At 34.6% G+C, this 12,863-nt stretch overlaps 1 protein-coding gene across 4 annotated transcripts; it reads left to right on the forward strand.

The window, feature by feature from the left end:
- The first annotated feature begins 755 nt into the window (after window positions 1-755).
- LOC129288361 (KH domain-containing protein At3g08620) lies at window positions 756-11,086 on the forward strand. 4 transcript variants are annotated; one of them, XM_054924888.1, is made up of 10 exons: window positions 1,154-1,189; window positions 1,338-1,426; window positions 1,601-1,784; window positions 1,867-1,952; window positions 2,097-2,182; window positions 3,783-3,934; window positions 7,723-7,839; window positions 7,975-8,091; window positions 8,235-8,378; window positions 10,576-11,086. In XM_054924888.1, the coding sequence occupies exons 5-10, from the start codon at window positions 2,176-2,178 to the stop codon at window positions 10,723-10,725; spliced, it is 687 nt and encodes a 228-aa protein (XP_054780863.1). In that variant the 5' UTR covers window positions 1,154-1,189; window positions 1,338-1,426; window positions 1,601-1,784; window positions 1,867-1,952; window positions 2,097-2,175; the 3' UTR covers window positions 10,726-11,086. The 4 variants fall into 4 exon arrangements, with proteins under 4 accessions (XP_054780860.1, XP_054780863.1, XP_054780862.1 ...); XM_054924887.1 differs by having other exon boundaries at window positions 1,601-1,952; XM_054924885.1 differs by lacking the exons at window positions 1,601-1,784; window positions 1,867-1,952; window positions 2,097-2,182 and having other exon boundaries at window positions 756-1,189; window positions 10,576-10,766; window positions 10,906-11,086.
- The last annotated feature ends 1,777 nt before the right edge of the window (window positions 11,087-12,863 follow it).

Below are 12,863 nucleotides of genomic sequence, written 5' to 3' on the forward strand. Positions count from 1 at the left end.
CAGCATAAGGCCACGTTGGCAAACATCATTATCGTTCGTTGGCCGCTGCGTTTATGGTTTTGCCTTCCTTGGGACCTCACTCTTCTCGTCTTTCTAAAATCTATTAAGGTCATATTTGATATATTAAAATTAGGTTTAAGAGAAATGAAATTGAAAATAAAATCATGATTTCAATGATTTGGTATGCATGAATTCAATTTAAGATAAATTCTAATTTTATCAAAATATCCATAATTCAATTTCATTTTCATCACGATGGAATTGTTACAATTCTATGGAATTGTTATAAGTGTCCCACATATATACTTCATTATGATGGTTGAATTTTTTATTTTTTATAAAGATATTTTGGTCTTTATCTATTTTAAATACATATATTTATTAATATTATATTTAAATTTTATTTTCATACTAAACATACATTTATAACTCAATTTTATTTTAATTTAATTTTAATTCCATCAAAAATTCTTCTATCATACCAAACAAGGCTTACATCATACCAAACAAGGATTACAGCATACATACATCGGACTCCATCTTTCCGGTTTCAACCATTGATTCTCTGCATGCTCGACACGTGTCTCCACCTGATCCCAATTCCTAATTCCACTCCATAAAATTGCTATCACTCTTTCAGATTATTCTTTCTCCCTTCTGTCCCCATCTTCGTTCATCAGTAAAATCTTTCTCCGCAAAATCTTTACTTCCTTAATTTTAGCTTCATCCCCTTAAAAATATCCACTTGTTTTTCCTTCCACTTCACCGTCTTTAATTTTTTATCTTCTTGGCTTCTTTTTCTCTGTTTACATATCTTCAAATTTTTATTTCTGATTCCCAGCGTATTGCTAGTGGACGAAGAGGATACTAAATTAAAAAAAAAATGAGAGGAAGAGGGGGAAATTACAAAGGAAGAAAATAATCCACAAGGTGTCCAACCTTTTTCGTTTTCCTCTCCTTATTACAGACGCCTCTTTATTGATGGTGCTCTGTTTCTCCTTGTTCTTTTGCAAGAACCGCACCACCTAAACCCCTTTTTTCATTTTTTTCATTTTTTGTTTTGTTTGCTGGTTTCTTCGAATCTTTAAAGTAAGATACAAGAGAAAGCCATGTCAGGTTTGTATAATCCCAACTTCTCCCCTGCTAGAGCCGCTTCGCCTCAGATTAGAAGCAACCCAGAAACCGAAAGGTGGGTTGGTATTGAATTTCTGATAATACATAACTAGGGTGGAAAAAAGAAAGATGGCGACTTGGTCCCATCTCGAAATTTCCATGGATTCAAGTTCGACATTTGATTTATGCTTTCGATTCAAAGGAAAAGACTTCTCGTTTTGCAGCCAGTACTTGTCGGAGCTGCTAGCAGAGCATCAGAAGCTTGGACCCTTCATGCAAGTCCTTCCGATATGCAGTCGACTGTTAAATCAAGGTCTCTTCCTTAGTCTCCTGTTGGTGGATCTACCTTTCTCCGTTTTTCACTTCTACTCCGTAGTACCATACTTGTGTTCAGATCGCATCTCAATTCTTTTAGCTCTCTCAACCTTAAACTAATGATTCTATTGGCTGTTTTCCTTGCAATGATCATTTTTTAGTCTCTTTGCAGCCATTGCCTGAACTGTGGTGCCACATTTGTCTTCTTAGTTCGCTTAATTCTGATGTTTTTCTTTGGGAAACTGGAAGCGTATTGGAAGTTAAAACTGAAATCAAGCCCGTTGTTGATAATGTCTGAACATCTGAGTTTGTTGTGGGTGATCCAGTTACCTAATCGATTATGCCTTTCACAAAATGTACTTTCATAATCTTGTACTAGATTATCAGTGTTTCTGCTCCATGATTTGTGGTTAATTTGACAATTAATGTGTGTATCAGTGCAAAGCAAACTGTTTTTTGGCAGCCATTCTCCCCAAATTTGAGTTTCTGCCATCTTCAGAGTCTGAGTAGTTTCTACTCTCGGGGTTAGTTTAAAATCTAAACAGATATTATAGTATATGCATTTTTGACGATATTGCGATGTAAAAAAGGAGTTTTTTTTTTTTTTCATATAAGAATTTGAGATGACATGTCAACGTACATTGCATAACTTCATTGGTTCCGTATAGTATATGGGGTTGGCAAAGAATCTCTGCTGACTTTCAGTTCGGGCCTTTTGGAGGATAGCTGTTAGCCTGCTGGAATACTATGCAGGGTAATGGTACTTGTAGCATATTGATACTTGACTGCAACAGATTTTCTTGATTCTAGATATTCAGGATTTGTTTATTCTCGTTGTTTGATAGGCCTTGCAAATGCAATGGAGTTTCTCTTTCAGTATGCAACCTTATTTGATATAGTGCATTATTGAATGATATTGAATGATTTTCAGATATAAATGATATTTTCTCTGATATATTTCATTTCTTAACGTCTCTTCTTCCACATTGCTTTATATACAAACTCCTCCAATCATTCTTCTACATTTTTAGTTGGGAAAAAGAGCAAATTTACCTTAAATTATTTTTCGAGGAGTATTTGGTATCCTATACTATAGGTGGAGCAAAATGATTCACCAACTATTTTTTCATAACACCCAGCACCTCCTGTTAAATTTACTCTGACATTCATTAGTTGACCATTTGGAGGAGCTTGGTTGACTGAAAAGTGATCTACCTAGCATCCACATGGAAAACTAAAAAGTGATATTGGGGCTTCTCCTACCGTTTTGTGAGAGATAAGAGAACGGGGAATGTGATGGATCCTGATTGATGAATCTGGTGGCACCCTTCACTTCGAATGAATTAGATTTGCATTGACAAACCAGAGCAATGGCAACGTGGTCTTTTACTGTTTAAATCCATTAGATCCATCACCTTGAAATCCAGGATGAAGAAAAACTTAATTGTCTACAAATCATCGACAGACAATTCCACAGCCTAAATGGGGAAAAAATGAAAATTACTTTTTTGAAAAACCAAGGATCAGTGAACTGAACCCATAAATTCTTGCATCAGGGTAAGAGGGGTTCATCGTGAAGAATCGTTAACTGAAAAAGCTTGTATCTCTGCAGTTGGATAAAGTTCATTTGTGCCTAAACGAAGGAGGAAAACGTGGCAAAATTAAGAGGGTAACTCAAATATACTTTTCTGATCTCTCTACTTGTGATTTCTGCAAAGTATTTGGGGTTGGAGATTGTCGAGCTGCCATGGCTGAACTACTTCAGAAAAATGGGGTTTGAAGAGATTAGAACAAAGAATCCAATCCATGCAACAGATTTTTCTCTGGTGGAGGTGCTGATCATCATGTCGGTTTCCTGCTCCAATGACTACTTCTGCGACTCCAACCTTTGCTGCGATAATACATCTGAATTTGGAATCTTGTCAGGAGATTTGTTGGAATGCTCTTTTGACCTTGATTCCTCATTATTGCCAATATTGCTGGAGGAGTCGATAATTGGATTCATTGAAGAGGTGCAATTAAAGAACTTATCTAGATTTTAATCTCACTTGCTTGATACCTCTGCCAGAGAAGAGATTAGAATAGAGAAGGCTAACACAAGAAGTCTATATGTCCGACACCCTACCACTTGTTAATTTCATGTGGGCCCCACAATATGGAATAAACGTCCGTTGGCATAAAACAGATGGTAGGGTCTGGGCACTATGAAAAAAATAGTTGATAAATTATTTTGCTCCACCCTATAGCATATGATACCAGATGTTTCTCAAAAAATAGTTCAAGGATAAATTTGCTCCTTTATCCTTGTTAGTATTATATATTACTTTCTTACTAAAATGTTTCTTTTTGTGCAGAGATATTAAGGGTTTCAGGAATGCTGTCCAACCAAGGATTTGGTGACTTTGATAGACTGCGGCATAGAAGCCCTAGTCCTATGGCTTCTTCGAACTTAATGTCAAATGTTTCTGGTACAGGTTTGAGTGGCTGGAATAATCTTCCTCCAGAGGTGAACACTTCTCATATTTCTTCTTGTTACATTTAAACTTTACATTATCAACTTATGCTTGTCACTGTTTGAGTATTTTTTGGTCCATGTAGCCGAGCATGCGTTTTTTGATGCTCAATAGAGCATATGACTGGCTAGTAACTATAATATGTGCTCAGTTCACAAAATGGTTGTCTGATAGAATTGGACACTTTTCATGATCACAGTAATAGTCCATTGGAAGCCATGCATGTGCTATATAAAAAGCTTCGAACTATTGTGATATTTCACATTTAAATTGACTGTTTAAGCATAGTAATCAGATAAAACAGTGCAATCTTGCAGTCACAATGTTATAAGTCAAAGTTCACTTAACTACCCAAAAGGATGTTACATTCTTGCTGGAAGCGATGCATCAATAAATTTACAAAAGATAAAGTGCCCTAAAGTCCTTCATGGGTTGTATGGATTTTGTTACCAAAAAGAGAGTAGGGGAGAGAGAAAGGTGGGGGAGGAACTGAGAAGATAAGGGACTAGAGGAAACGTGATACTAAAAGGTGTATTATGCCATAGCCTAAATTACAAAACTACTGTTGGTTATTAATAGGTGCCTCCAGCTGTCATGTCACTAACGCTTATGCACTCTAACTACCATAACTACTAATTCACTATACTTTTTCAATTACTGTATTGACACTTCCTCCCCTACAAGACCCTGTTGAAAGATAGAACATAGTATAATATCAATCCAAGATAAATTGCATCATTGAAATTTATGAAACCAGACCCTTGCAACATCTTCAGAAATCTCTCTTTCTACCATAAGACCCCTTACAATCTCCCCTTGAATTCCTTCCACAATTGACCTCTACCTACCGTTCCCATTTTAGGCTTAGCACTTTGACCTTCTGTCCATCCAAACTTCCTTGATGTGTTGGGGATTATGAAATAATAGATAAACGTTGCCACTATCAATTAAAATCTGCAGTGCTTCCCTCCTTACTTGGCCCTGTACCCTCACAAAGGAGGAATCTTCAACTCTTTCAAAGACATGTCAGGGGTTGCAGAGAGACTAAATCCCTTCCCCATCACCATTTTTCACTACTTGGGTAGCATTTTATTCTGGTTTTGCCAACTGATGCGCACAAATATGTAACAAATACGTGACGGACTTTGCAAGTGTATGGGTTGTAGTTTGTATGAGGTAAATCAAGCTCATTCTCACAGAGAATCAAGTTAATTGGTAAATAGGCATTAAATTTTTCATTTTCATTTAAGTTGAGCAAATCAATTTAACGGTGAGCAAGTTGCAAATCAAGTACTTAAAAGCACTAAAATTGAAGTTCCAACAGTCACAATAGTGAAGGCAACCTAGGGTAGCTAGTCCCTTCTTCAATTCATAGAGCATGCAATTACACAATTAAATGCACTTAATATTAGTTTGTTAATATAGAGTATTAATAGGAATAATTGTCTTTTGATTAATTACATCACTTTCTTGAATTAAAAATGTTATTTCAACACAATTACTCAAGAGGCACAAAAGCACAAATTCACTCTAATACAATTATATGGGTTCAGCAGGTATATTCCTATCCTATTGGCAAATTAAAATAAATTTTAATCCCACATTACTCAATCTAATGGTTTAATTTAGATTTCCCTTTTCCAAGGAAAAACCCAAACATCCAAATTCATATTCAATGGTGACCAAGGATTAAATAGACAGATAAGCACAATATTAAATAAACAAAACTAATATTAAGCTCAAATAAATGATTCATACATATTCTAATAGAAGAATCAGGTTAGAGCTATTCTAAATTAAGAAAAAATCAGCCACACATGACTCTAATGACAAAAAATCTCCACAATATATATATATATATATATATATCAATGTAAAGAGAAGAAGGAGAAGAAATGCTTCATCTAAGCAATCTTGAGCTAAACCCTTGATTTCCTACTAAACCTAAGCTTTCCAACCCTCCTTTGGCTCTTCTCCTTCACCCTCGATGTGCTGCAGCTACTGGAGGGTCGGAACTGTCGAAAATGAGGTCTCAACCCTTAAAATTCACTGTAGTGAAGTGCATTTTTGCTGCAACAAACATTATCTGTGCAGAATTCTTTTTCAGCTCCAAACTCTTGAACTTGGCCTTTTATCTTGACTATTTTAGAAACAAAATACACATGAATTAGTGCAGAAAATTACTATACTCCTCTATTTTAGACATTAGATGCTTGTCATCAAATTTCCTTAATCTCTTGTAAATATACACCCACTTAGTCAATAAAAACACCTAGATGACTCTCATTTTAATAAAATTGCGAGTGAAAATTAACAAAATATTTGGGATTCTTGCATGTATATTCAACATTACTTCCTCACATTTTAGCTTCCTCCTCTACTAAACCTAGTGGCATTCTTTGAATTCCTCCCTGTATCTTGCTCACTAATCCCTTGACTTCCACCGCCTAAACTATTAGAATTATTGAATTGCAAAGGTGGCTTGCTCTTACATTTCTGCATGATGATTTCTGGGAGCCCAGTAATCCTTCTGGCTTCAAGCAAGGTGGCAAGTTTAAAGAGCCACACCAAACCCACAAGATCTTCCTTGAGATTTGACATTTAGCAACTTATAAGATGGCTTTTAGGTATAGAAGCTTGCTGGAAATGTGGTTGAACAATTCATTGGAGTCAGTCAAACTACCATGCTGCCTTAGCACCATGACGTGTTCCATTGGATCTTTGCAAAATCTGAATTCATGTTGCATAGCGCCATTGTGGCCCCTTTGCAAATTTGTGGGACTCTAAAGATTCTGTTACGCATTGCCCTATTCATGCACCCTCATGGTCCCTGTTACTTGTGCTGACAGACCCACCTTTAATTATTGGACCTCTGCTATGAGACGCTTCACACTAGACAACCTCCCATTGATGTCTTTCATGCCACTTTGCTCCATTGTTGAACCTGCTCCTTCAAGTCTCTCAAGGATGCTTGTGTCCGTCATGTTGGTCTCAGGATAGACAGCTTTAATGCCACTATTACAGATAAGATAAGAGAGAAGGGGGGAGGGAGGGAGGGAGAAAGAGATGGAACCATTGGTTATTTATAGACACCTCCAGTGGTCATGCCACTAACGCTTATGCTATCTAACTACCATAACTACTATTACCTATGCACTCACAATTACTATATCAGTTTTTCTGTGTTTGAAATACGTAATTTGATAGGTATTAGTAATTGGGTGGATTTTTTAGGGTTTATATGTAAAAATAAACATATTGTGTGCAAGTGCACGGGGCGAGTTCCTTGCTTTCACCTGAAAGGTGCTAAAAGGCTCTGTCAAACAAGAAACAAGGCCCATTGCACCTGTCCCTGTGCTTCCCCCTGTCCTTCCTAGTTTCTCCTATAATATTTGCAGGAGGTTTTTTATACTCACACCCAGTATTTGCATATGATTTGATCACACTGAGAAGATGAATCTTTTCTTTGAATGATTAATTTAAAATGCTGATAATATCATGAGATCAAACTATATTAATTCAAAGGATGAGTTGTCTAACTGATCATGTTGTTAATATATTATCCATGAAAAACGTTTGTATGACCTGCAGATGACTGACACAGCCTCTTTCAATGACCCTCATTGCATATTGATATATATTGTTTGTGTCACTCATTTCTGTAAATTTATTAATTTCTTTCCAGTATTTGTTCCCTTTAAAGAGAATTCTGGTGCTTTGCTGATTTCATTTTTATCAAACGAAAAAAATAAGGGTTACCTTCACTTTGCTTGAAAAGCAGAGATTATGTGGACCCCTTGGAATGACGATGGATTGGCAAGGTGCTCCTGCAAGTCCTAGTTCATACACTGTGAAGAGAATCTTACGCTTGGACATTCCAGTAGATACATACCCCAATGTAATCTTTTTATACAAATTCCAGTTGTACACTGTCAAATTTGATTACTTGATCATGCACCTGTATTGCATCTTCTCTGAATCTGGAAGTTTTTTGATCTAGAAGTAATGGAAATTTTTTTACTTGTTTCATTAGTTCAATTTTGTTGGAAGACTTCTGGGACCTAGAGGCAATTCTCTGAAGCGAGTAGAAGCTACTACTGGTTGCCGTGTGTATATTAGAGGAAAGGGATCGATAAAGGATCCAGATAAGGTAATGCAAACCTAGTTATGATTTTCCAGGTCAAATATTGGAAGTCCAAAAAATTCCTTTTTTTTTTCCCGTCTTTTTGATCCAGTGTGTGACAAGTGAAACTGACTCTTGTTTCATCATTTTTTTGTTTTCCAAATCTCAAGGAAGAGAAATTGCGAGGAAGACCAGGCTATGAGCATCTCAATGAACAGCTGCACATTTTAATTGAGGCTGATTTACCTGCTAATGTTGTTGATTTAAGGCTCAGACAGGCGCAGGAAATTATAGAAGAATTGCTCAAACCTGTGGTATGTATATTACCTTAACATGTAATGTTGAGTAAGCTGGCAGTTCTGTCTTACTTTGCCTAAAGATCATCATCAATGTCCAGAAAAGGGCCCACACACATAGGTTATATCTTTGATATGAAGATTCACGCTTTTATTAGTCATTTTAAACGTTGCAGTTTGGTTTTTTGGTTTCCTTGGCTGAGTGCCATCATTTGTTTTTCGAACTGTGGAAAACCAGTTTAGGGGTTGAATTAGTTAGGCTACATTTTGCACATGAGAATGGAAAAAGGAAAGAATAGGGAAGGGAACAGCTACCTATTTAAATATTGATCTATAGGTAAATACACGATGTTTTTTATCAGCTTTAAATACATGATTTTACTTTAACTACTTATATTTTTAACTTTTTTGTAATTTTACATAATTATCTTATGATATTTTCAGTTAATAAGATTATCTTTAAAAAATTTTAACCCCCCTCACCCAAAAAAAAAAAAAAAATCACATGCTGGTTCGGCCCTTGGATATAGGGATTCGAATGAAAATGATAGGGAGTCTAATGATTCCATCGCAGCTTTGAAGGGATGTCACTGTATATTTTGGAATCACATGAGAAAAGTCTAATTGTCCTTAGATCTATTCTAAAAGTCAGCTTCGCATAATGTTGCAATGACCCAGATTTTGCTTGTAAGAGGAAATTTTTATAGGGGTATTTGAGTCTACAACTTTGTTTCCATTCCTATCTTAATTTTATTGTGCCAAACATTATTTGGAGAAGTAATCCTTTTTTCACGCATCTCAATAATCATTTTTCTGTACTTGTTATCTGATGGAACCAGGGCAAATAGACATAGGGTCCAGAGTTGTTGTTATAGTGGGTGTGAGGTGTCCAAAAGGATACAAAAAGGGTATTAATAAAAGGTCAGTACCTCACATGTGTCATGACTTGCTGGAGAGACAATGGGATTGAAACGGATGAGTGAATGATGAACGAATGCCTTCATAACTTTCTACATAAATGTCAGCCCGGAAACTCCTGTAACCCTTCCTAAGCTGTAACTCCTAATAATGAGCTATTTGTATTCCTGAAACTCCCATTTTAGCTTTAAGCTTTTTGTCTATTACTAAAGCCTCTAGGATCAGTATAAATGGGCCTACTTTTCTTGTGTTTTGCATCATCAAGCAATAATAGAAGAATTTTCTTTCATTTGAGAGTTTTCTCTCTTTCTGAACCAGTTTGGTATCAGAGTGTGTTCCAAAGACAAGGGAGTGTCTGAAATTTCGTCTGAAAGTGAGAATTTGAATTAGTCTGGGAGAAGCCATCACCGCTGCCAAAAAAAACTTCAATTTCCTATCACTTTTCAGCCAAATAGATATCACCATCAACCATCGTGTTCGAGAGGCTGAAAAACCTTAGGCACTGAGGGCGCGTAATTGCACTGTGGGTTTAACTCCATTTCCTTATTACATGAAGTATCGTGATTGGATTCCTCCCCCCACCCTGATATCATGAAGAAAGGAGTGGACAGAATGAAACTTCATTTGTGTGAAACCAAACAGGTGTTAAGTAAATACAAGCCAAGAAATCAGGGATATGCATATCAGAATCAGATCCCAGGATATTTGACTATTACAGGATAAAATAGAATTAAATGCTAATTAACTCTAATTTAATATTCTGATTTTCCACAAGGGGTTTTAGAATGATATTCAATCTTACTATGATTGATCATGTCACCATCTTTTTTGGATCCAAAATGAGTAGTCAAATATTAATGATAAAATTAAAACATTTTCGTCTGTCAATGAGTGTATAAAATAGTGCCTATGGCGGTTTGGAAGATTTGGATCTAGTGAATGATCTTAGATCTACTCACTATCGTTCGATTTGATCAAACGGTTGTACGAGATTTTGTTGTATAATATATTAATATTCAATTCTGATCTTAAGGATTGTCTTGAATTTTTGAAGAGAAATATATCTTGATAATTTTTAAGTATTGAGAAAATATAATTGTTGTAATTGAGACATTTATTGAATAAGCCAGTTAAGCTACTCACTGAATCCAAATCCTTGTTTGGGATAGCCATCTGCCAGTGAAAGTCATGACTCATGATGATACGATGATCATGAAAATTATACTGACCAGGATCTCAGTTATGAAAAGCTCTACTTTTCTCTCCTCTTGAATGAATGTCAATATTCAATATGCAGGATGAGTCACAGGACTTCATCAAGAGGCAGCAATTGCGTGAGTTAGCTATGCTGAATTCAAACTACAGAGAGGAGAGTCCTGGACCAAGTGGTAGCAGTGCATCACCATTCAATTCTAGTGGAATGAAAAGAGCAAAAACCGGTCGCTAGAAGTATTCATTGCTGGAATACACGGTTACTATCGTCCTCCGGTATATCATTGCTGGGAGTCTCTTCCCGTAAATCTCAGTCAATGCAGCTATGAAGAGAATAGGCTAACAATTCTTGCTGTCTAGCTTTCTGGTGGTTCACTCCCCTCGGCCCTATAACATTTTTGTTATTGAACAACAGGTGACGCAGCTGGAAAGAAGATTTGAAAGGAGAATATATATATATATATATATATAGTCGTGTATTGGGTTTAGGCGGCTTCAGGTCAGTCTTTTTCTTTTAAACTTGATACATTCATTGAATTTATTCTTGTGACAGTTGCTTTTTGAGAAATTTGGAATGAGTATACATGTTATATGTATATACACACATACATAGATATATATATATATATAAAAGGCGATCAAGATTTGAGAGGGACTGCTATTTAAGGATTTATAAGAGGCGGTTGGATTCTTTTACTGGTATCCACTTGCCGTATAAAGAGAAGCGTATCTATAAATAAATAGCAACAAATATATGATAATTAGAAAAACTTGCCTTCCATTGGTAGGGAGATGTTTGCTTTAAAAGAAACAACACGTACGTACGCACGCAAAAAATACGAAAATAGAAAATAATAATATTGTTTGAAAGTGTTATTGGTTGATTGTAACATATATACAATTAAAGTTTAAATCTCTGTTGTGAGAAGAATCTATACTTGGTGTCTACAAAGTTTTGAATATGATTATATTTTTCAATTGAAAAATATTTATGTACAGTGATATATGAAACACATGTCATTTGTATAACAAAAATTTCAAATTCAATATTATATCAAGAATAAAATTGTAATCTCATTGAAGTTTGAGATGTAATGTTGAATACTATAATCTTATATGTCACCTGATAATTAAAGTAGTACAGGTGGGGTGAGATACGGGTAGAGTTTACGTTTTTTCCCCCTTATTGTATAATCAAAATGGTTGGGCTGCTAAGTAAATATTAAAAAGGACTATCAGAAGGAACAAGATTAATTTATAATTATTTGTATTTTTATCAAAATTTTCAATCAATTCGTAATATACTGCGCACACACTTCTGCTATAACATGCATGCAATCAATATTAATTCATTAATAATATTAATATATAATAAAAAATTTTTGATTATTTACAGGTAATCAACTCAAGTTTCTAGTTTTTTTAAATTTATTTTAATTTCAATTATTAATTTAATTGTTCAAATTTAATTTTTATTGATTTGGTTTTGTTTAAAGAGAAAATAACGTTGTTAAAATTGCTAACATTATAAGGAAATATGGCAGTTATATAGATTAATAAAAAAAGAAGTTAATTATTTTGGTAAAAAAATTAAAAAATTTTTAAAACAAGATAACAAAATAGAGTTTAAGGAGTTATAGTGATAAAAATTAAATTGATTTGATGGCTAATTATTTTTTATTTAGTTACATACACATGTTAACTTATTAATATACTTTACATATTAGTTTAATTTAAAAGTGCATTTGTGTTTTAAAATTTAAAGAGCTTACATAATAATTTTAAAAAAAACTATATAAGATCGAATCAATAAAAATAAAATACTGTAAAAGATCAAATCGAAAAAAATTAAATTTGAAAAACTAAACTGATAATTAAATGCTAAGACAAACTTGTGGGTTGGTTAAAAAAAATTCAATTATTTTTAATATAAACTAGAAAACTCAAAAGGTCACGACAAAGAAACAACTTAATTACCTTCATGTTATAACTCAATTACAAATTAGTCAGAAAAGAATTAGATAAATTTCTACAGGTATAAAGACCAACAGATTAAAAGACTAAAATTTAAGAAATTGGCGTGGATTAGTTTAAATTTTAAGATACAATTGTGATTAAGTTGAAAGACCTTTTTTTTTTTTTTTGGGGGGGTAAATATCTACCCGTTCACTTCTATCTATAATGCTTCTTCCCATGGGAAGGGCATGCACGCACCCACCACAGTGTCCACTCATGGGTTATTAAGTTGAAACACTTAAATGTACGTAGGCTATATAATTGGTTTTCTAATATAAAATTTATATATTCGAAGTATCACTTTTCATAATTCATCCAATAACGTCGCTCATTTCTTGAAATCTAACACACAAAGAA

This window comes from Prosopis cineraria, unplaced genomic scaffold (assembly GCF_029017545.1).
Source record: "Prosopis cineraria cultivar Desert tree isolate PC_DT_omini unplaced genomic scaffold, ASM2901754v1 PC12, whole genome shotgun sequence".
In the NCBI taxonomy this organism is placed as follows: domain Eukaryota; kingdom Viridiplantae; phylum Streptophyta; class Magnoliopsida; order Fabales; family Fabaceae; genus Prosopis; species Prosopis cineraria.

Coding starts and splice junctions, on each gene's coding strand:
- LOC129288361 (XM_054924885.1), top strand. CDS start 1,110: ATGTCAGGTTTGTATAATCCCAACTTCTCCCCTGCTAGAGCCGCTTCG. Junction 3,935..7,722: donor GGAATAATCTTCCTCCAGAG/GTGAACACTTCT, acceptor CTTGAAAAGCAG/AGATTATGTGGACCCCTTGG. Junction 7,840..7,974: donor CAGTAGATACATACCCCAAT/GTAATCTTTTTA, acceptor TTGTTTCATTAG/TTCAATTTTGTTGGAAGACT.